A 24,543-nucleotide genomic window follows, 5' to 3' on the forward strand; every position below is an offset into this window, starting at 1 on the left:
GTTATTAAGTCAGAAATCCGAGTTATAAAGTCAGAATTCCGAGTTATTAAGTCAGAATTCTGTGTTATAAAGTCAGAATTCCGAGTTATTAAGTCAGAATTCTGAGTTATAAAGTCAGAATTCTGAGTTATTAAGTCGCAATTCCGAGATATTAAGTCAGAATTCCGAGTTATAAAGTCAGAATTCTGAGTTATAAAGTCGCAGTTCTGAGTTATTAAGTCAGAATTCTGAGTTATTAAGTCGCAATTCCGAGTTATTAAGTCAGAATTCCGAGTTATAAAGTCAGAATTCTGAGTTATAAAGTCACAATTCTGAGTTCAGTTGTGGCGGAGACGCAATAAAACAGACGAGGCCGACGTGGCACGTTTTATAAACCAACAGCTACAGACATCGGGACGACAACATGGATATAAAGTCACAGTTCTGAGTTATAAAGTCACAATTCTGAGTTATTAAGTCAGAAATCCGAGTTATAAAGTCAGAATTCCGAGTTATTAAGTCAGAAATCCGAGTTATAAAGTCAGAATTCCGAGTTATTAAGTCAGAATTCTGAGTTATTAAGTCGCAATTCCGAGATATTAAGTCAGAATTCCGAGTTATAAAGTCAGAATTCTGAGTTATAAAGTTGCAGTTCTGAGTTATTAAGTCAGAATTCTGAGTTATAAAGTCAGAATTCTGAGTTATTAAGTCGCAATTCCGAGTTATTAAGTCAGAATTCCTAGTTATAAAGTCAGAATTCTGAGTTATAAAGTCACAATTCTGAGTTCAGTTGTGGCGGAGACGCAATAAAACAGACGAGGCCGACGTGGCACGTTTTATAAACCAACAGCTACAGACATCGGGACGACAACATGGATATCGTTGGATGCACCAGAAATGTTGGCTGTCTGGCATTATTACAGAGAAGCTGTCCGTCATTTGATGCGGCTGTTAGATGGACAGGGAGTTGACCGGCGCGCTCACGGTCGTCTGCGGCGACGCATGTATAACAGCCGCGGACCAAACTATGTTTGGCATATTGACGGATACGACAAGTTGAAACCTTACGGAATATGCATAAACGGATGCATTGATGGGTTTTCCAGAAAAATGATCTGGCTTGAAGCATACAAAACGAACAATGACCCACGAGTAATTGCGGGTTATTTCATACAAGCTGTTGCTGAGAATAACGGATTTCCACATAGAATTCGCATTGACCATGGAACTGAAAATACGCATTTAGCAGATATGCAGACATTCTTCAGAGGCACTGCTTGTGCCGAATCTGTTACTCTTGGTCCAAGCACGGGGAACCAGAGAATTGAACGATGGTGGTCCACTTTTAGAAGTCAGTGCATACAATTTTGGATGGATCATTTTGAACAGCTAAAAGAAGATGGGCACTTTGTTGATAGTTTCATTGATAAATCTCTCATCCAGTTTTGTTTTCAGCATTCTATACAGGTAACATTTGGTTTACTGTAGTTTATTTAATCATAAAAACAATATTGCCGTTAAAGATTAACTTAATATTTACATAGCCTACAATATGCAGTTTACAGTGTGTTTATTAATTTAATTTTGTTGCTTTTTTTTTTATAAAGGAAAAGCTTGATGAAATAGTCAGTGCCTGGAATTGCCACAGGATACGGCCAACTCACAATCCACGTGCTCCCAGTGGTCGACCTTCAATAATGTTTGCTGTTCCCAGCTTATATGGAGTGCAGAATTTCTTGCATCCAATTGAACAAACAAAGCTGAGTATTTGCAAAGAGGAGTGTTAAGTTAAAGACTACCCTTGTGATGAGGATGTCTTTCAACTGTGCGTAGAACTGATGGATGAACATAACCTTGCATTGTCAGATGATGTTTATGAAATTACAGACCTTTACCTTAAGCTTCCTGAACTAATCCTTGAAGGACTGGACTTGGGTGACTAGATGCACCATTGAGATCTTATCTGCAACTTTCACTAGAAGGTAAAGGTATTGTACACACACACACACACACACAATATTATGTCTGAGCATTATTTGAAACACTTCTATTGTGCTTTTTTCATGCAAGTCTCAAAAGAACTCTTTGAGGTTAAAATCTCTGCAATTCCCACTTTACTTTCACTGTGCTGTGTCTGTCTATCAAGATAACAGGTGAGCAGGAGTTATATTTCACTTTATTATTATTTGGCTTTAAACATGAATATGTTAATGAATTTTGTTACCATTATTCCCCAGACTCAAAAAGTCATTACATCTTTAATTATGTAACTGATAACAAGCCAGTTGTCTAAATGCCATATTGTATAATTTAAGGGCATAATATTTAAATTGGGATTGCCACTGACATGTCATATTTTTATATGAAAAAAAATCTATAAACAAAACATTAACACAATGCCATTATTGATACAACTGGAATTGTATTTTTTATGCATCACATTTGTTTTACAACTTAGCTGCATTTAACAGACATGTCAAATAACATTGCTTTTTTCATGTACTGGGGCACATAAACAGCATGCAAAATGCTCACAGCAAACAAAGAATAATTTAAAAACATGAATTCTTCGTTACTAATGAATGAGTAAATGAATGAATGACACATCTGATGTATCTTCTGTGCCACTGTGGCAATCGAAGGATGGATTTTATTGATGCTGACTGCATTTGATTAGTAACAGCCCTGTCTTCTAGGGTTATGGGATTAATGTACCTTTACTCTACATACTATAATGGAACAACTGTTACATCCCATCATTTTCATACACGCTTCAGGATCCCTTGTCTGTCAGACACAGTGCTCAAGGTACAGTAAATAACCTGTAATATAATTCTTTGTTTATGATGATACACAATCAAAGTGATGTTGCTTTGTGTTTTCAGAAGGAATGAATAATTTGTTCCAGACCATCCCATCCTTATGTGCAAAAGAAGGCCAGCAAACTTAGGTAGATGAGATAAGAATAAAAGTGCATAAAGATGCACTTCACACAAAAAAAAAAAAAACTTTTTTTATGACTACTTTTTTAAATGACATCTTTCCCAACTACAGCAATGCACATTTTTGCATGATTTTGAACACTTTTGTGATGCTCTATTAATACTTTTAGACCTAACCTGAATGCAATAGAAACAGGAAGTGAGTTTTAGAAGTCTTTTGTTACTCAAAAGTAAAATAATTTCGTTTAAACTGTAAAGCAATAATACTGAAACTTTTCAAAATGTATAGAATTTTCATTTGTTTCACCTTAGGAATATAAAGGGGAGGTATATTTAAAATATAAACTAAAGGGTTTAAATGGTAAACTGTCTGTATTTTGTGTTATACCTGAAATAAAGAACTGAATTTGTAATGGTATTTTTATTATTAAATATTCAACTTTGTAGTAGTACATTTTTGCTTCAAACAAATGCTCGAACAGTATTCCCAATGTTTTTCCTATACATGCTTAACGCACCTGTAATCATTTTAACATGGTACACCGGCTGTCAGTTTTTGTGCACCACTACAGAGCTTTAAGTGAAATTGATTTTAAAAGTTCAATTTTTTTTTGACTTTGATGTGCAATTTATTTGTTGGCCAATAAAAAATGCAATGCTGAAATGCAAACAATTTATATGGGCTGAATATAAACAAAAAAGTAAATTTAGTTATGTTTTACTTAATTTGTTTAAATTCAGCCTAAACATTTTGTTTGCAACCACTTTTTGTAAATCCAATAAATCATTTTTTCAGTGTAGTAGCCTACTCACTCCATCTTGAATTCTCAAAAAAACATGGCACAATATATGGAGGTTGTGTTGTTTAATGTATGAGTACTTAACATTACAATGTGGTACAAGAAAAAATAAAACAAACCACATTAAAACTATTTCAATAAAACAATGTTATAAAATTGTTATGTATTGTTGCAATAATGCAACACCCAACTGTATAGAAACACAAACCTAAAAGGATAGTTCACCCAAAAATGAACTTTTCAATTTCCTCACTCCTTACTTGTTTCTTTCTTCTGTTGAACACAAAAGAAGATTGTTTGAAGAAAGCTGAAAACCTGTAACCACTGACTTTCATAGTATTTGTATTTTCTTTTATGGAAGTCAATGGATACAGGTTTGTCTTCTTTTGTGTTCAACCAAAGAAATAAATCCATAGAGGCTTGTAAACACTTGAGGAGTGAGTAAAAAATGAGTACATTTTTAATTTTTTTGTGAACTATCTCTTTAGGAACACATTATAATCATTCAGACATTTATGTCAGGGTAGATGCAACTTGTACAATTAAATGTAAACAGTTGTTTGTAACTATGAAGAAAACTTTCACTATTTAGGGGCAACATTCAATGAATAATTAAAGTAATTGTTTTCTTTTATGAACTTGTCAAATAATGGTACAGCGTGTACATGTATGAAAAAGGAACCATTAAAACATTTGGACAGTTCCAAGCCTATTTGACTGAACAGTTGAAATTAACAATTTAACGCAAACATTTGGTTGGACAAATTTTTTTTAATAAAATCTCAATCATCAAAAAAAAAAAAAAAACTCAATTATCAAAAATAATAAAGGTTTGTCTGCATTCAATGTAACCAGCAATATGTAAGTGCAAAATTAAAGGAAATGATTTACTTTCTGTATACAGTGTGAATTAACTGTATGAAGTGTAATAAGAATGACAGAAAACAATAGCTTGCAAAGGAGCTGGCCACAACTCAGTTCCGACTAAATCAACTGAACTATGTCCATGACCCAGATGTTGCTTTCAAGGACTTTGTTCATTTCAGATCTGAAATCAGGGTAGTTGTCATAGTGCACTGAAAGCCTCAGAAAACAGCCACATGTGTGCGCCACGGGTCTTCTCTCAAACCATTTAAGGTCTGTGAAATCAACTGTTATAGCTTTGCCTATAAACAAATCTGATCCAGTACAGAATCGAAGAAACAGAGACTGCCGTTTTGCATCACACTCCCTCAAGTAAGATGTCAAGTGCTTTGAAATGTCCTTTTGCTGTACATTCATTGTTTCAGGAAATTTGAGAGATTGCACAATTTTCCTCACTGTTGGTTGTAATGCACAGTACACATCTTCAATTTCCTCAAGGTCCTTTCTCAGAGTTCCAAGTATGCATGCCCACTGTTCAAGAACATAAGCAGGCTCTTGAATGAGAGTTTTGTGAGCCAGTTTTTCCAAAATTTGCTTGAAGTTTTCATTTGTTGGAATTCTTCGACAACTGTAGTTGTCTAAGGTCTCAAGCAATTCCTCCTGGTCTGCACTACAGAAGTCTTTTCTGCAGCTTTCTAACAAAGCACACTCGTTTTCTGAGACATACTTCAAAAAGTTCTCAATCAGATCACTTTTCAAAGATCCCTGCTGGAGGATGACAGGTGCAAGTTTTATTGGGAGATATTTTTTTTTCTTTCTTCCAGCCGAACAAAATTATTCGGGCCACACTTTCTCACTTTTCTTTGCCAAAGTCATGTCGAAGAAAGGGAACTTTAAAATTGTTCCCCAATGTGCACTGATCATAAAATTCCTGCCAGAACTCTGATAGGCAATCCCTAAACACTCCACCAACATCATGACACATCTCAAACTGTCCATTTGGGAGCAGCAGCTTCACTTCTACTTCACTCTGTGTATGAATAAGGGTTTCATCACAGAAATGGGCAATGAGCTCAGAAAATATTTGTCCACGATGAACAACAAGGATTTTTTTCTGTGGAGCAATGGGTTCTGGGCTCAGCGGCAAAGTGTCATCTAAGTTTTGTTCATCTATTCCAATAGCCGCGTTTCCACTATCGCGCCTAAAGCGAGCCAAGGCCAGTGGCGTTTCCACTGTACCTTCCGGGGCCTAATCGGGCCAAAGCGGGGCTTTCTTGGGGCCAGCGGCCGGCCTTTTTCGGCCCGCCGAATACCTTGGGCCAAAGAGGGCCAGCCGGGGCGGAGTGAAAGGAGAGGCGGGCACAGTTTTCTAATCGCACTCGAGTACATGCGCCAAACACATAAACAAACAAATAAATAAGAGAAAGAAAACATCTGGAACAAATTATAGGCTGGGGTCTTTTTTGTATATGATCGCCCTTATGTTTCTCTTTTAAATGTAAGGCTGTTGCATAAAATGATAGTTTTAATAAGTGACTTTTCTTTGCTGCGTCTCTTTGATGTTTCAATAACGCATAATAATCTTTACACCATATTAAAGACACATCAGACAGTAAAGGTTTTCAAGAGGTTTTGTCAAGTTTAATAAGTGATTTTGCGCGTTTAGATGCCTGTGTATGTGTGTGAGACCGAGGAAAAGAGCGCTCCATTCATAGCTCTGTTGATGCGGCGAGTGGCTTTTTTCTTTTATTTTTTTATTGTTTTAATTTATTTCGGAGATAATACATATGAATACAACAGAAAGGCATTAAACTTTACAAATTTCATGTCCACTTTTGTAGGCTCAAAACAACAGTGTCATATCTAGATAAAATAGCCCTATATTGAAATTATTTAAAGAATTACAAATATCAGATATAATAAAATCACATTAAATAAATAAACCAATATAAAACTAACAAAAGCTATAGCTATAACAATTAGGTACTATATCAAACTGTTTCAAATTTTATTAAACTTTCATTTTTCAAATGCCTCTTTGAAAAAAAGATTTTAGATATTTTCTAAAAAATAAATAAATAAATAAACATCGGAGAATGTTTTAAATATTATTTATAAAGTATTTGGATACGATGAAATTAATCAAATCATGCAAACAGAGCATTTTCGGGGTGAGTGAAAGCAGAAATAGGCGACCTTTTTTTCTGTCTTCCAGCTGCGCAGCACTTTTTTGACGGGGAAAACTGCAAGTTCAAAATGTGTTTTGTGTCCTCAAACAAGTGTGTATGTTTTATATGACGTGGTAAAATTAAAAAAGGAAATTGTAAATACATGAAGAGCTTTATTAGTGCATAGCTGCTGAGCGCAACAAAATATAGGCTATATTTTATTACGTGCTGCTCTTATGTGCTGAAACACTGAACACTTTCCTTTACTTAAGATATAATAAGCAACATCTTTAAATAAAGGGAATCACCTATGAAGAGTAATAAAGCCTATAGGGGAAAAAAACTCATGTTTCAGTTCTCTCCGGAGCATTTGGGATGAATGTTGGACAGCATCTGTTTATGAGGATGTTATAAAATACATTTTATATCGAGTTATTAACGGAGAATTTTATAGGGTATATGTGGTGTTATATTATGGATCTATGCGCTCCCTGCGCTGGGTTCCTCCATTGGTGGCAAGGCCACTGGATTTCGATGCCAATAGTCGGTCGGCAAGTAAATGAATATGATGAATGAAAACACACAGGAATGTGCGTATAGACATGCGTTGTACTGCTGTACAGTAACGTGTGATTTGTTTGTTTTGGTTGTCCTAATTTTTATAGTTTTGTGATGATGTGATGTGGTGTGCTTTATCTGCATGATTCTCGCTGAAGTGGGCGGTTTGAGTGACGTTCGATTCTGGGGATGTTCTGGGGGCGGGGTTTGCTGATGCGCTGCAAGCTACTAGCCCCACAGTGGAAACGCGACATGATTTCAGCCTCACTGCTCAACCTCCCGGGCGATTGGCCCGGCCTGGCCCGATATAAGCCCTGGCTCGCACTGGCCTGATAGTGGAAATGCGGCTATTGATGTCACCAGTGAGTACTGTCTCTACATTGCTTGAATCTAAGTAATCTGGCAAGGTCACTAAAGAACTTTGAAAAGATACATTCAGTTCATCATCTGCAATATGATCCTCTGTGGAATGAAAGGGAGATGCAGTGTCATTAACCGGACTATCAACATAAATTACATCCATCTCTGAAGGAAAGAAGTCATTCATCCCACTGGAAGTAGAGGGAAAGCTTTGATCCTGGTAATTACTGTGAAAGTTCTCCATTTGATCTGACATATCCTCTTTACTTTCTGTTTCCACTTCCCTCTCCACCTTTTTTGTTGTCAAGTAGAACCTCATCATTGTGAGTTTGGATGCATTATACATTTCCCCCACTGTAGATTCTGCATCTAGTGACACTTCCTGATAATTTGTTAGATCCAATTGTTAGATTGTTGGTGTAAGGGTTTCACTATTTATATTTAAATGGCACTCTGACTTCTTGTACTTTGTACTTCCTTATAATACAGTAAACTTGCTATATTTAATGTTTTCATAAGAAATCCAAAATAAAGACATTGCAACATCTAAGGAGCTGATACAGTAACTGAGCTAAATGAGTTAAACTCTGCTACCATATTTCATTTCATATTTCTGCCATTACATACATTTTGGTACTTTGTTTTTCAATAAATGTATTAAATTTCTGTAATATTCCCCAATGGTGTAGTACTGTTTTCTTTAAGTATGCCTCTTAGTAACTATGAATGGTTTAAAAAAGAATGTAAAATATGGTCATGCAAAATATGGCATTAATATATGTTTTTTGAGTACCAATAAGCGGCCAGTCTGCTAGTATTATGCATGTCAACAAGCAACTGGTTGATATTAAGATTCAGTCACTAAACTGAAGTATAATTGAAAGTGTTTAGGTAAACACTGGAGCTTTGCCAAAGTGTTCAGCTTAAGTTATTTATTGTAAAATAAACAGTATATAACTGCTTTAAGAAATAAAACTGCAAGTGACTAAAATCAAACATGCATTAAAATGTCCACTTCTTCCAAATTATAACTTTAAAAGTGTGTGGTAAGTTGTTTAGGTATTACCTTGTCTTCCTCCAGTCGTTTGATAGTTGTTTCAGGGATGTTTCTCTCCCTTAGTAAAATTATTAATTCGTCCATCCTACAATGTTTTAATAGGAAAACATAGTGAGGCTAGAGGCCAATATAAAGCCGAGTATATAAGCCAGAAAACAAAATCCATGTACTTTTGTAGTTAGTATATTGAACATAACAAAGCAAGCTTTGAATCCAAACCTAATTTTACTCCCTTTTGGTGCAATGTAAGCTAGCCTACTTAATTGTCCATAAAAGCAACACGACTACTATTCGAGGAAACCGCATGAGCCTGTAGGCTATGATACCACACATGCAAAACTTTCGGATTTTACACTCGCCAAAGGCTTCTATTACAACACGGCATTTACTGTAACACTTCATATCGTAAATAATTATCATGCCAAATAGTAAATATGACCATACCTTGGCGTCGCAGAAACGTTCAGCTGCTGGCAACAGGAACTCCCGTAACATAATATGAAATGTCGTGAGAAATTGTCGAAATTAAAAAAAGATTTTTTTATAACTCAGAACCTAATAACTCATAATTGGGACTTCATAACTCAGAATTCTGACTTAATAATTTGGAATTGCGACATTATAACGCGGAATTGTGACCTCATAAATCAGAATTCTGACTTTATAACTCGGAAATGCGACTGGTCCCACTTTATATTAAGTGGCCTTAACTAATAAGTACTTACACGGGAATTAATAGTTTGTTGCAATGTACTTATTGTGTAAATACATGTATTTACTGTGTATTTATGCCTGATTAAATACCCATATGTAATTACATCTGTTATTAACTATTGTAATTACATTTGTAAATACACTGTTGGTCATCCCTTACACCTTAACCCACCCTTAAACCTACCCATACCACCAAACCTGTTCATAACCCAACCTCTATCCCAACTCAAAAGCACCACAAGTGTTCTCAAAGACATTATGAACACAGTAAGTACACTGTATTTATTTTTTGATGCAAGTACATAGTAGTTAAGGACACTTAATATAAAGTGGGACCATGCGACTTTATAACTCAGAATTCTGACTTTATAACGCGAAATTGCGACTTTATAACTCAGAATTCTGACTTTATAACTAGGAATTGCGACTTTATAACTCTGAATTCTGATAAATAACTCGGAATTGCGACTTTGTAACTCAGAATTCTGACTTTTTAAAAAATTTTTATATTATTATAATTATTATTATTTTTTTTATTAATTCTTTTTTTTTATCATTCAGTGGCAGGAACGGGCTTCTACACTTAAGTGATGTTTGCCAAGTTTTGCAAGAAAACCTCAGAAAAAACATGTTGCTCTCCATGAACTATATGGGTGATCCTGTAGTTGCAGGTACATTTAGTGACCAAAGCCATATTTTTTTCAGCTTGTAAAAAAATGTTATGTTACATTGTTACATTTTTGATTATTTATAAAATGTGTTCATCATTTTCAAAGATCATATTACCAAAAATCACGATTTCTTGATTTACGAATTAGTCAGTGCGTTTTTTCATCATGCAAAAATATTTTATGTTGCTTTTCTTTAAAAAAAAATGTCACCAATATTTTAATTTTGAATGTTTAAACTGTAAACTGTCAATGCTATTATTATCACAATTACAAAAGAAAAACTGAATATTTCATTAATCACATATTTTACAAATGAAAAATATTTTAATGCTGATTTCATTAGTATCATGTGATCTTTGCAGTTATAGCAAGTAGAAGGTTTGGCTAAAAAGTTGTAAAACTATATTACTGTCAATTCAGTCTAAATTTAGTAACTGCACATTACGATTTTTCTTGCTATGATTTATTATTATTTCTAAACATTACTAAAATCATCCATGACAGAGTTGACAAACAATATAAAACTTTTTATTACCTAAAATTAAAACATTTAATCATTTGTTCAGCAAAAGCTGAATTATAAAAAATAAATATGTTTTAACTGTAGTGTTGGAATTTACAACTTTAAGATGATACCTTTAAAAATATCAACATTCCATACCATTTTCTATTTCTATTTTGTGATTTAAAAAAAAAATCTTAATGTTAATATTATTTAATGCACCAGAGCCAATATGAACATTAGTATTTTTTTTTTTTTTTTGAATAGCAGATTTTTTGGCATATTAGCCTACTTATTAGTGGTAGATAACTAATACATTATCATTTATAGCCTATCAAAAAAAAAATCTGAATTTATTTCGCAAATAACATGTTTTAATCGACACACACATGGCGTTTCACGTGCTTTATCATAGCGCTCTGTGTGTGTGCGTCGACCTGCTCCCTGAAACATCTTGAATTATCAATATTTATTCTATTCATTATTGAATTCTGAATTTTTAATATTGTATTGCACTATTGTTGAGCACAACAGTGAACAGTAACAGTTTAAGATATCTTGTGTATGATTTGGACGTTTTTCCCTTATCTTAAAAAGTCCAATAACAGAGAGATCACATATGATAATTTGAGAGATTTAAAGGGGAAAAAGACAACACGTAAATCGATAGCACGTTACACGGCTTTCATATTTAATTAATCGAGTAAGTAAAAAATTTCATTTTGAAAACAAAATGCTTTTTTTTTCTGCTGTTTGGAACAACTAACACTCATTTTGGGATGGTGGGTCTCTATCGGGGAAGGTGGGTCTTTGGAACGACCGCTGGCAAACGCAATGGATGAGCTCACTGGGGGCGTTGATTAGACCCAGGCCCGAGCCCACCAAGCCATGCCCGAAGAGAGATCACCTTTCTCGGCGTGACCCGCTGACCTGCCGTCAAGGCTTCGGTAAACGCGAAGAAAAGGGGACTTAGGGCAATATCGGGTTTAGCGGTTGAAGGAACCAGGGGTCTAAGAGCAGGCCTGTTGCCCCAGGAGGTGCGACCGAACCTGGGCAAGGCCAGTGGGCTGAACCCCATGAGTGTCAGGGGCTAAGGTCGAGCTGTCAAGCCGCAAGAGAGCATCCGTTTCCCCACAGTAAACACGGGATTCCTTTTTCCCTGAGGCTAGAACTACGTGCCGCTGGTGCCCTATCCACAACCCAAAGGCCGGTGGTGCCCCATTCACAAACCCAAAGACCGGTTGGGCCACCAGTGGTACGTCTTGCCCAGTTGGGTCACCAGCGGCATGTCTGTCTTGCCCGTGCGGTTTAGAGAAGTCAGTGTCCCCGGGCTTAATAGTGGGGTGCCCGGGCACTGCTGGTGATCAGGTGCCAATTCAGAGGGTCCTTTGGGACCGGCGCTTGCCCCCGGAGAGTGGGGGTTCCCCGGGCATAGAGCGCGTGACACAAGGCCCCGGAGGTCAGTGGCTCCGTGGTTCACCAGCGGCACCGTTCACGCATCTGGAGCAATAAGGTCCAACTGAAATACCTCTGGCCTGGCGCTCACCGGGGGCGTTGATTAGACCCAGGGCCGAGCCCATCAAGTCATGCCCGACGGGAGACCACCCTTCCCGGCCTACTTGTCGGGATGTCCCGCGCCTAGAGGTATTTGCCCGACACCAAAATTCTCTGACCTGCCGTTGAGTTTTCGGTGAACGCGACGAATCCCGGATTTAGTTTCTGACAGTCTTGCTGTTGGACCCCTCCGTTACTGACCGATAGGAGCTAGTGTGATGCCCCAGGGGTTAGGCCCCCACCCCGGTCCCCCAAAGCACCAATGGGTTGGCCTCTATGGGTGTGGTAGTTTCCTCCCCATCCTGGGCATTCTTGTCTGCCGCTCAGCTCGCCAGCCCGACCCCCTGGACTCCGTTTACTCCCAACACCCACCCCCTGTCGATACTCGGCCCGTGCCCCCGCCCCACGTCCCCCTGTGCAGGGGGGGGTGTCCTTCCCCTTTAAGAAATAGAGGTCCAGCAACAGTCCACCCAGCCGGCGATCCCCGTCGTGTCTTGGCTAGCCTCATCCTCCGAGGAGGTGCGGGATTCGGACGACTCGGAGGCCGGCCGCCCGTGCGCTGACCGCGGCTGCAGGCGCGCTACGGAGTGCATACAGGCCGTAGACGCCCCCCGAGCCTCCGGAAGCTTTGGACCTGCAAGCCTTTCCATTCCCAGACCATGTCCCCGCTCTGAGTTGAGTATAGTTGTGGCACTTCACTGTTGGTCTGGTGGGTTTGTGTCTTCAAGGATGTTGACTCTTGGTTGTACCCGTTCTGCAGACCTTCTTTTGGGGGAGTTTGAAGGCTTTCAACCCTTTACAATATGGTTGCATTGGGTAACGTTAGTTAATGTAATAGTTAATATTAATTATGATGTTATGATAATGAACAACACATCTGTTAAGAATTACATGATATTTGTTTATGATAACTAAACATATATGAATTGTTATAGTGCATTATTTATGTTAACATTAACATTTAACAATGATTTCGTTCAGCATTACATAACTTGGTTAGCATAACTTTTCAACATTACATAACTTCTATTAACTTGCACATATTCTAATGCATCCCTTTACATTAACAGCTAAATTAGTTAATGTTTACTTATACATACACTAATTAATTTGTTAATGGATTAAATACACCACTTAATGAAACACACAAATAATGTAAACTTAGAAATATAGTAATAAATATAGTGTTGAATAATGCATTAATTCACAATAACAAATAATGAACAATGACTCACTACACAAGCACTAAACAATAAACATACAAATGAATGGATATGGTTTTGGGGTGTTAAACTAAAAAAAAGCAGCTTCAATTTGTAGGTTAGTCATTTTTGTGTACTCTACTAACATGATTTATCATGGGAACCTTATTGCAAAGTACGATACATTATATAATTTGAAAATATAAAATATAATACATTATATAATTTGTTACTTATATTTGAAGACTTTATTAAAATGACATACCACTAACACAAAATTAACTGATGTGTTAAACAGTTTGCTAATTTGAGGTCCAGTAAAATCAATAATCGCTGCTTTGTGACAAACCCATACGTGTTAGTAACACATCAGTTATTATTGGGTTAAACTGCTTTGAAGAAGATCACCTAATTAGCAAAAATTAGTATGGGTAAGTTAAAATGAACAATGGTTATGTGTTATGCTGAACTGCAGTTGTGATTCATTATTTGATATTGTGAACTAATGTATTACCTAACGCATTACTATATTTGACGCATGCATGCTAATTTATTAACAATTACATAATTTAATATGTAAGTAAACATTAATCATTTAAGCTGTTATTATAAAGAAATGCATTAGAATTTGAGTTTATGAGTTAACAATAACAACAAATAAGCTGAAGTAATGCTTAACAGATGTTTTTCATTGTTAATTCATTTTAACTAATGCATTAACTAATGTTACCTAATTCAACATTATAAAGCATTATCAAACATTTTAACTAAATTACAAAAAAAAAAAAATTAGTTATAATGGCAAACAAAATTGATTTTGATAGTATTAGCCAACCCTTTCATTCTCCAAATGAAGAATTCACTCTCAGATTAATTTTATCATGGCACTCCAATTAAAAAATCTCCATGTCTTTCCTCAATGAAAAACAAAATGTGAATGGGCTTCTGTCTGCCATGTTGAAGAGGTTTTGGAGAGCCTTTTCCCTGTCTTCCTCTTCCATTTGGAGGAAAAGTGGCTCTTCCACAGCGCCCTTGAACATGTCTCGATTGGCATGTATCCACTGTTCTGCCACTTTCATGTCTCTGATCATAGGAAGCTCCTTAGTTAGAAAATAACAAGGAGTACAATTTTACTAATATTTAAAAATTTTTATAAACATTACAAAATTCACATTTACACTGATAAATACCTCACTGCTGTTGGATGTAGCCCCATGTACCAATAGTGTCCTCTGGAGGTTTTCGGTCCTGTAACACACGCACATGCACAATAGGATAGGGTGCAATGTGGCATAAATTGTAGGGAAATAAACAAATACCTTTCTGGGAAAGTTCCAAAATTCTCCAAGAGAACCATTGCCCACCATCTTCTGATTTTTGAAAAAATCATGCTTAAAGACAGAAATACCAAGAAATCTTCTAAATAGCATGCAATCCAATTACAGTATTTGTGCTCCACATAACTTACCGATGTGAAGTCAAAGGGGGCTCCCAAAACAACATATAGAGCATACTGCAACAAAATGAGTTTGAAAGATAAAAAATAACAATGACAGATGAAACAAAACAATGCCAATCTGGTAGCAATTATAGGAATAATGCATTAGTTTATTTATAGAAAAAAAATGATATTGACTTACCATCAACATGAAGACTCCAAAGTCCACGCCGCCAAGTTGCTGGGGCACATCCTTAATAAAATGAAAAAGATTTAAGTTAAGAGTGAGAGATTGAAATATGTTCAAATTACAAATCTGGCAAAAGATTCAAAGTAAATCGGCACACTGCCACTTTAGCTCTCAAAAAATTTTATTTAGTCAAAATTACAAAAACACTACGTTTCGACCGACATGGTCTTCATCAGGTAAAGCGTTGCAAATGGAAGTCCTCCAGAAATAGACAAACAGCTCTACACAGCACCTGCAGTCAATTATCACAATCAGCTAACAAGCCGGTAAACAGGAACATTTGCATACAATAATATACATCTTAAACAATGTGAAAAACATGAATACAATTACAAACAGACATTTAAAATACAAATACAAATTCTCACTATAGAATTCCTTGGAGACAGTATTCTATAGGCTAGATAGATATAGCATATCACACCTGCACAAAATCACATCACTCAAACAAAGCCAGTAGACCTAGGGGCAAAAAACATTATGTACATATTTAGTATACAACAATTCATTCATTCATTTTCTTGTCAGCTTAGTCCCTTTACCAATCCGGGGTCGCCACAACAGAATGAACCGCCAACTAATCCAGCAAGTCTCTACGCAGCGGATGCCCTTCCAGCCGCAACCCATCTCTGGGAAAAGTATACAACAATATAGAATGCAAAAACACTTACAAAAAAGATTTTAAATCAAAATCTAAATTCAAACCTCTCGGGGATAAAGTGTTTAGTGTGTAAATGTAAAACGCTTCCCTCTGTAATAAAAGTCTGTCAACATCGCCACCCCTTCTCGGCACCTTCACTTGTTCAATGCCAATATATCGCAAAGTCGCAAGGTTATGTTTCAATGCATTAAAATGAACTGCGATAGGATTTCGTTGATCGTTTAATCGTATATTACTTCTGTGTTCAGCAATTCGTGTTTTTAAACACCGTCTTGTTTTACCTATATAGGCTAAACCACAAGGACATTTAATCATATAGATCACATTTTTTGTGTTGCATGAAATCACACCTTTAATCTTTAATTGCTTACCTGAATGTGGATGACTAAAAAACTGACATTTGGTTGTAAAATTACACTGTGCGCATTGACCACATCTATAGTTACCTTCAGGGACTGAGAAAGGATTATCCGACCGATCGGAACCTTGATCTGCTCTCACTATCATTTGTCGCACATTAGGAGCTCGTTTAAAAACAATTCGTGGAGGATCTTTACAACAGTGTCTCATAACAGGGTCTGAATTTAATATACGCCAATGTCTTCGTACTATATTTGCAAACTCATTACTTAAAGCCGAATATTGAATAATACAAGAAATCCGTGTGTTAGTAGGTTTTAGTGTTTTTCGAACCAAGGCTTCTTTTTGATCTATATTTTCGAAACGAGCCGCAGCTTCCTTAATCCATTTTGTAGAATAACCTCTATCATAAAAACGTTGACATAATTCCTTACGTTGTTTTTCAAAAGTTTCCGTATTAGTACAGATCCGTCAAATTCTTTTAAACTGACTAATTGGCAAGCTTTTCTTTAATTTAGTGGGATGGAAACTCAGACCATGTAAAAATGTATTTTTATCAGTAGGCTTTCTATATAAATCTGTCACCAATTTACTCCCATCTTTTATTATCAGCAAGTCTAAAAAACTCACTTGTGAGGGGTTGAACTCAATAGTAAATTTAAGATGTTCACTAGTGTGGTTTAAAAATTGCTGAAAAACAAGCAAATCACTTTCTGAGCCACACCAAATCATGAAAATATCATCAATATATCGCCGCCACAGAAGAATATTAGACAAATATGAATTAACCGTTGGATTAAACACATATTCATGTTCAAAAAAGCCCATATACAAATTCGCATAATTAGGAGCCATAGTGCTTCCCATTGCAGTACCTTTAATTTGTAGAAAATAGTCATCTTTGTACATGAAATAGTTTTTTGTAAGCACTAATTTAGTTAATTCTTTAAGACATTCGATAGTAGGTTTCTTATCACTTAAAAACTCGCGTAGAAAAAAATCAATAGCTTGTATACCGCCATCATGTGGAATGTTAGTATATAACGATTCCACATCTAAGGTCACCAGTAATGTTGGATTTGTATTTGTATTTTAAATGTCTGTTTGTATTCATGTTTTTCACATTGTTTAAGATGTATATTATTGTATGCAAATGTTCCTGTTTACCGGCTTGTTAGCTGATTGTGATAATTGACTGCAGGTGCTGTGTAGAGCTGTTTGTCTATTTCTGGAGGACTTCCATTTGCAACGCTTTACCTGATGAAGACCATGTCGGTCGAAACGTAGTGTTTTTGTAATTTTGACTAAATAAAATTTTTTGAGAGCTAAAGTGGCAGTGTGCCGATTTACTTTGAATCTTTTGCCACTTATGTTTGTTTTTTGATCGTGCACCTGCCTTCAAGATTTTTCTAGATGTGCGCACATTTCTGTTTTTTACAAATTACAAATCTAACCTTGTTTTTCAGTAGCATCCATGTTCCTGGCACAATTTCAGCTGTCATCTTACTAAAAGAAATACAGAAGAACAAACAGGAATATTCATGAACAAGTATTTAAGCTACAAAAACAGTAGCCCACAGTAACTGGGACACAGTAACACATGCAAATTCAGAACATCATGCAAACATTCAAATAACTATTAAGGAAACGTTTTGAACGCAAACCTTGTATGAACTCTGGCATCCAAGCAGGAAAGACAATTGAATCTTTTAATGCAATGTCATCCTATAGATAATTGCAACAGCAACAAACAAAAAATAAATAATAATGAGTACATAGTTTTTTTTTTATTTAATTAGTTACTAATTACATTTTTAGAACTATGAATGAGATTACTGGAAAAGACAGTGAAGGGTCCAAATTATTTGGAGGTAACCAGGTAGCCAACACGTATGCATCTGCTGTCCAGATATCCATTCCCTACAATGACATCATTACACAAGTGTATACAAGTAACACAATTGTGGTTTAAGCTACTTCAGAGAAGCCCATTTAAGACTTACTGTACCTGTTCTTTTGCCATCAATGCAACCACCTTAAGGCAGCTGTTTGCAATCTACCAATGTTTTAAAGAAATCTGTTAAAGTTAAACAGTTAATGATATGCATTTCAAATGTTAATATTTACTCACTGTTGCTTCCAACTGCTCATTGAGACCCAGTGTCCAGAAGTCTTTCCTTTTAAGGACAATGTTGCCAACCTCAGCAATTGTCTCATCTGGGTTCACTGTTTTCAAAGCCCAGTCAAGCTTAAAAACAGATAGAACACAAAATATTTAGTTTGATTGTTGAAACACATTTAGTGTTTTTCAGACATTAAACCAAACAAAATTGAAACACTCAAACGTACCATTTTTGATTGCCTATTACTTTGAGGACAATCCCAGCAGACTCTATTTGCAGACAAGTGTTTGATGTCACACACCATTTCATTTTCTTCTGTAATAAAAATGATAAATATAGACAATTAAGTAATACAGCTTATAAAGTGTATTTCACAATAAATAATCAGTTACCAGATATATAAAAACTTACTGGTTGGGACAGTCACAGATGTAAGGCTTGTTGCCTCCATCTCAACTTCTGTGGTGTCCTCAGTGGAGATGTTAATGTTATCTTTTAACATACAATGAAATATTTAGCTTACAATGTGAATAACTGATTAAACGGCTTATAAAGTTTATTTCAGGATATACATATACACACACACACACACACACACACATATACAGTTGAAGTCAGAATTATTCCCTGAATTATTCGCCCCTCTGTTTATTTTTTTTCCCAATTTCTGTTTAACGCAGAGCAGATTTTTTTAAACACATTTCTAATCATAATAGTTTTAATAACTCATTTCTAACAACTGGTTTATTTTATCTTTTCCATGATGACAGTACAAAATATTTGACTAGATTTTTCAAGACATTTCTATACATTCAAGACATTTCTATACGGCTTAAAGTGACATTTAAAGGCTTAACTAGGTTAATTAGGGTAACTAGGCAGGTTAGGGTAATTGGGCAAGTCATTGTGTAATGATGGTTTGTTCTGTAGATTATTGAGGAAAAAAATATATAGCTTATTTTATATATATATATATATATATATATATATATATATATATATATATATATATATATATATATATATATATATATAGTGTGTGTGTATAAAAAGAAGACTTACTACTGATTGGGACAGTTACAGATGTAAGGCCTGTGTCCTCCAACTCAGTTCCTGTAGTTTCCCCATGCAAGATGTTCATGTTTTCTAGTACAATAATAAAATTATAAAACTTAAAAACACATATATTTTGGTGGCCAATGCTGTTCCACCAATTGTAAAAATGTTAAAGATTTTATAAGGCGTTTTAATCTTACCCAGCACAGCTTGTCCAGGCATATTCGCCATCATCCTAGATCCAAAAGTCTTCCTTAATTTGGTCATCTCTTCATTGTTCTTTTTTTCATTGTAGTGGTGAATTATGGATCTCATTTGAAACAAATGAGTAGAAGGCCAAGACATGTTCAAAAAATAGTTGTTTTTTCTCATCTTTGAGAAAAGTTGTTCTGCAACCTGGCTATTTATTTTGCCAGCTAGTTGAGGCACTATAGTGATCTTCCTCAAAACATCTCTGCTGTCTTTGGAGTTACTTTCATGAAAACGATCAGACAATACATAATGATCAGAAGAGCCTGTTACAGGGTGTCCATGGGGGTCTCTTATTTTCAGTTTTTCCTCTAGCCAGGGCAAAGACACTTTCAGTTTCCCAGATTTTGCCAATTTTATGTTCTCTTCAGTGGGTTCCGTTTCGTATGGATGAATGGGAATATTTTCTGGTACTCTTAAATTAGTGTGTGTCATAAATTATTACATTGGGGATGTGCTTCCATGATAATAGCAAATCAGCAAAATCCCGAGGTCTCTCAGCTCGAAGATTGCACTTTAGACTGTAGACTATCCCACATGGGCACATGATCACTCCCCATCCTCTTAATACAAGAATACAAAAAGTAGGACTCAAAATAGATTCTAAATTTTATATACACACACACACATATATACACTCACACACACACACACATATACATACATACACACACACACACACACACACACACACACACACACACATATATATATATACCCATTCTAATGAAAAAAAGTAAATATTGAAGTATAAAATATCACGTATTAGAAGCTCACCAGAGGCTCCCCAGATTTTCTCAAAGACTTTATCATAGGTCTGCCTAGATTTCATTTCTTCAGACAATCTGAGTAGGAGGTCATTTCGAGATCTGGTGAAGTCTAATCCACATTCTTTGCACAACCTCCTAATGACACTTACCTATAAAAAGAATAATTACTGTGTACAGCATACATTGTAAAAAAAATTGGCCAAATAAAGGTGCAATTTAACCAACCTTTTGTTTGCGAAGTTCTTCCTTGAGCCTCTCCTCTGTGACTGTAATTTCAGAGATCTCAGATGAAAACTTTGAAGAATGACGTTTTTCAAACTCTGTATTCAGCACAATGTCTGAATGACGTGTGTTCTTGCCAATCCACGGAGACCAGAAGTGATACGTAGGTGGAACTGCAAATGGATTATTTGTACCACCTAAAACAGCAGAATTATTAACAGGTGTTGCATTATTTTGCTTTATTTTTGCTTTTTTCTGTAACATAGTGTATTTAAAGCTGTATGTTTGCACATACTTGTAACAAATCCACGACATGTCATCTCTTTGGACAAAGCCTCCCAGAATGTTTCTAGATTAACCTTCCCTTTAAAGCTCTCTGGAGGTTCTTCTATGTCGCTTACTGTAAAAAGCATTTTCCACAATAACACACCAAAACAAAATAACAAAACATTTAAAATGTAGTTAATGTAATCTGTTTTCAATGAACATACCAGAAAACTGGAAAATACCCTTTTTATGCAAATCCATAATAACAACAGGGGGGTAATCACCGCAGGTAACACATGAGTACTTGTACTCGTGTTCTGTGAGGGCTTCAAAATGTAAATATCCATGTAGTACCGTATCTGCAGGTGGAAACTTTTTACCAGTCAAGTCTTGTGAAAAAGCAACTGCTCTGCTAACTGCAGTGTGCACCTGAAAAACAACATTGTGTTAAGTGTTAAAAAATATAAAAACATGCTACATAACTACATAAAACTAATAACTACCTAAACAATGGTCTTTATAACATCACATACAGTCATATCAAGTGTAAAATTACCTGAAGAAGGCTTCTTAAAGTCAGACATAAGGGAAGATCAAGGATGATGTGATCATTAAAATTATGCAAACCATCCTTCCATTCCTGATAGCGGTAAAGCATACCACACAGCGGGCACTGCTTACTGTAAGTGGCAACATCTAAAATGTAAAAAAATAATAATAATAATACATAAACTATAAGACAACATAGCTTATTAATGCACACACAATAAACATTACAATAAACCCAGCATACCTTCAATTATGTCCCAGTTTGAAAGAATTTTAGCCCTCCTTGTAATTAAAATTGGTTCACTGAGGGCGACAACTCCTGGACATCTCTGACACATTGTTTCAGAAGGACAGGGGTGTCTTGGGTAGGTTTTTGTTGATGGTACCCTAACATCATCTGGCAGAACAGGAGGTATCTTTTTGTTTTCAAAAATGTAGGACACTATGTTCTTTAGTTTCAGACCTTTTGGTGGATACACAGGCCTCTCATTTTCAAAGTCGTCTTCATCTGATTGGAGATGTGGCCTGTTTGGTGAAAGTTCTGTGCTAAACAGCTCACGACCAGTTTGAAACAGGTGCCACTTTGCAATGTGTTTATGGGCACATGATTGTTTAGATTTTGCACATGGGCAGTGCTATGTGTTTAACTTTGTATTATACACAACCATTACACGTCCCAACTGGCTATAATAAGACGCATTGGGTTCAAACAAAGAAATTATTTTTTTTGTTTGTGGTATGCCAATTGAAGTTTGCACAGAGAGTGGCACACAGTGGCTGTCAGCAAGCTGTTGCCGAGTAAGGCATATTTTTCTCTTTTCGCTACCAAACCACTTTGCTTTCACCATTTCTGTTAGAACTTCCTGCTTTAAAGTGAGTGGTTCTGCAGAGGACGTGCAGTACATTACAGATCGTATGTGTTTACATTGATAAGAGAAGAGCCCACTTTTTTGTGCAACTTCCATGTTGACCTGACATTCACTATCTTCACAGCGAACCTTATGTTCTTCTCCCTTTGTTTTTAATTGAACGTGAATTGTAATACTCTGTCCTTTAGTAGTTTTAAGAACAGCAATTATACCATTGGTCTAATCTACACACTGGCTTGTAAGATGGAACTCAGCGGTAATATCCTGCATTGGTTGTTCTGTGTGTTTCCGGTCAATATGTTTCTTTAAGTTTTTTCTATTCATAAGAAATCCGCAAACAGGGCATTTTCTTTTAACAACAGGCCTTACACGGACCCTGCCTGAGGACATATTATTTGGTAAGGCTGCCGGTATGGTCACAGTCTCGTTTGTATGTAACAGGGTTTCTCTTTCTCCGACTTCCATCATGTTCACTGTTACACTTGACTCTATTGGAGTTTCGCTCACTGCAGATTTGATCACTGTTTCGCATGTTGGTGATGGAGCTTTTTTCGTAGCCGGTATGGTCACTTTTACACTTACTGAAGTGTCCTTAACTTTTTTTTTGTCTGAAGTGTGAAGCGATTTATTTTTGCAAAGTTGTAAATGATGTTCAAAATCCCTTCTTTTTAAAACTGTAATTTCACAGTAGACAGTAGTATGAAAATGGAGTCCAGGTCTGCATCCCAGTCCACATCTGTGCATAGTGAAGCCTGAAATAAATATATCATTACATTAGTAATGCACCATACTACAATAAATACTGGGCTGTATGTATGTATGTATGTATACAGCCAAAGAGATCAGGGTGATGGCTTTTTGTTTAAAGATAAATAAACAATGATGATTATGCAATGATGCCTCTTGTACATCATCTTATTATTATTTTTTGGGAGAAGCCTGCGCAGGTTACTAGATGAATAAAAGTAACTATTTGCCAGGTGAACTAATAACTTTAGATATTCATACCTTCATGTCTAACTGCTTTCCTGAAATGGCTCTGAAGATGCAGATCTAATTTGACCCGTGTGGTTGGCTTAAATTCCAAGTAGAAAGGGCAATGATAAAGGTCACAGCAAGTTTGGCCCTTATGGAGCTGAGGTAAGTCTTTGTCCTTCTGAACTGTAATGTGTGTCTACAAGACATGAAAAAATAAGCATTTGAAACCATGTTTTACAATAATCCCATAAACAATAATTCTACCAGTGTTAAAATATAAAATATGTCTAAGTGTTAAAATTCTTAAAAACATATAATAGCTTTATCCTAAATAATTTATTAACAATTTAAAACATAGAGGTAAAGTTGGTTTTATATTCACACATTCAGACTTTCCCCTTAATAATATAAATTCATAAAGTGAAGTTTAGTTTTAAACTAATTTCGAGAGAAGCATGTGCTCATGATTTACCCAGCTGGTCCACATTAACTAATCATGATCCTCCAATCAAAGGATCCCAAACCACTATATATATCCTCATTTCCTTTCTACAACTATCTTCGTCTGGAAGAAAGCTTCCTGCTTCTAAAAAGCTTTAGCTCTAAAAGCTTTTACAGCATTGCACTTTTTAGCCCATCAATATGGAAATAACCAACAATATCTACAACTGCAACCAGAGCCCTGCTCTCCCTGAGACTTCAGCCACTGCAATGAAGCCAAACTCTCACCGCTCTTCGCGGTCCACCTGTGGTAACGTAGTATGCTTTAAGGGGAAACTTCTCTCTTTAAGGAGAAACTACTCTCCAAAAGACTAAATATTTCTTATGTCTTTAGAAAAGCAAGACTCTCATAAATAAAAAATAATTTAAACCATTTTAAAGACACAAACACTATGGACAACGTCCTCCTATAATCTGTAAACAAGCAGAGATTATAACAAACCAAATAAACCCACCTTTCAAGCTTGCTGTCTGTTCACAGGTCCATAACATTTTAACAGCCTGGCTGATTTGACTGCAAGGATCAAAGCAATCCAATCCATAAAACTTTAGTCCACAACATGTTTACATGTTTATAAACATACATGGATACACTGCTGTCATCCAAACTTGTTGCTGGAGTGCTTTCAGTAAAGTAGTATCTTTCAGACAAAAACACTTGTATTATGGTCTAACAAAATGGCTGCCGACCTTTTGATTGACACTTCATTGAGCCAATAGCTGAAAAGAGAAGTGTCACCATCCAAGCTGTCAGAACATGAGATGGTCCCGCCCTCTCTTTCGATAGTTATGAACAGACTTGGCTGCAAAGACCTTGTGAATGAATTGGGCCAATTATGCTTCTGATTTCATTCATGTTAAGATTCCAAATGTAATGTT

At 36.0% G+C, this 24,543-nt stretch overlaps 2 protein-coding genes and 2 pseudogenes across 2 annotated transcripts in view; all 4 read right to left on the reverse strand.

The window, feature by feature from the left end:
• The window catches only part of LOC147837035 (uncharacterized), a 200,652-nt gene that overhangs the window by 122,394 nt on the left and 53,715 nt on the right, over positions 1 to 24,543 (reverse strand). The window lies entirely within an intron of this gene.
• LOC147846254 (uncharacterized) lies at positions 14,563 to 20,055 on the reverse strand (annotated as a pseudogene).
• LOC110438158 (uncharacterized) lies at positions 19,547 to 23,350 on the reverse strand. Its single transcript, XM_087240608.1, has 8 exons — positions 23,194 to 23,350; positions 21,561 to 22,937; positions 21,324 to 21,463; positions 20,992 to 21,196; positions 20,796 to 20,900; positions 20,504 to 20,697; positions 20,286 to 20,427; positions 19,547 to 20,071 (listed from the first exon to the last, which is right to left on the reverse strand). Exons 2-8 carry the CDS (start codon positions 21,652 to 21,654, stop codon positions 20,058 to 20,060), a joined length of 894 nt encoding a protein of 297 aa, XP_087096734.1. The 5' UTR covers positions 21,655 to 22,937; positions 23,194 to 23,350; the 3' UTR covers positions 19,547 to 20,057.
• LOC147846255 (uncharacterized) lies at positions 21,821 to 22,509 on the reverse strand (annotated as a pseudogene).

The sequence above is a fragment of the Danio rerio genome, chromosome 2 (genome assembly GCF_052040795.2).
Source record: "Danio rerio strain M-AB ecotype USA chromosome 2, GRCz13ab, whole genome shotgun sequence".
Lineage (NCBI taxonomy): Eukaryota > Metazoa > Chordata > Actinopteri > Cypriniformes > Danionidae > Danio > Danio rerio.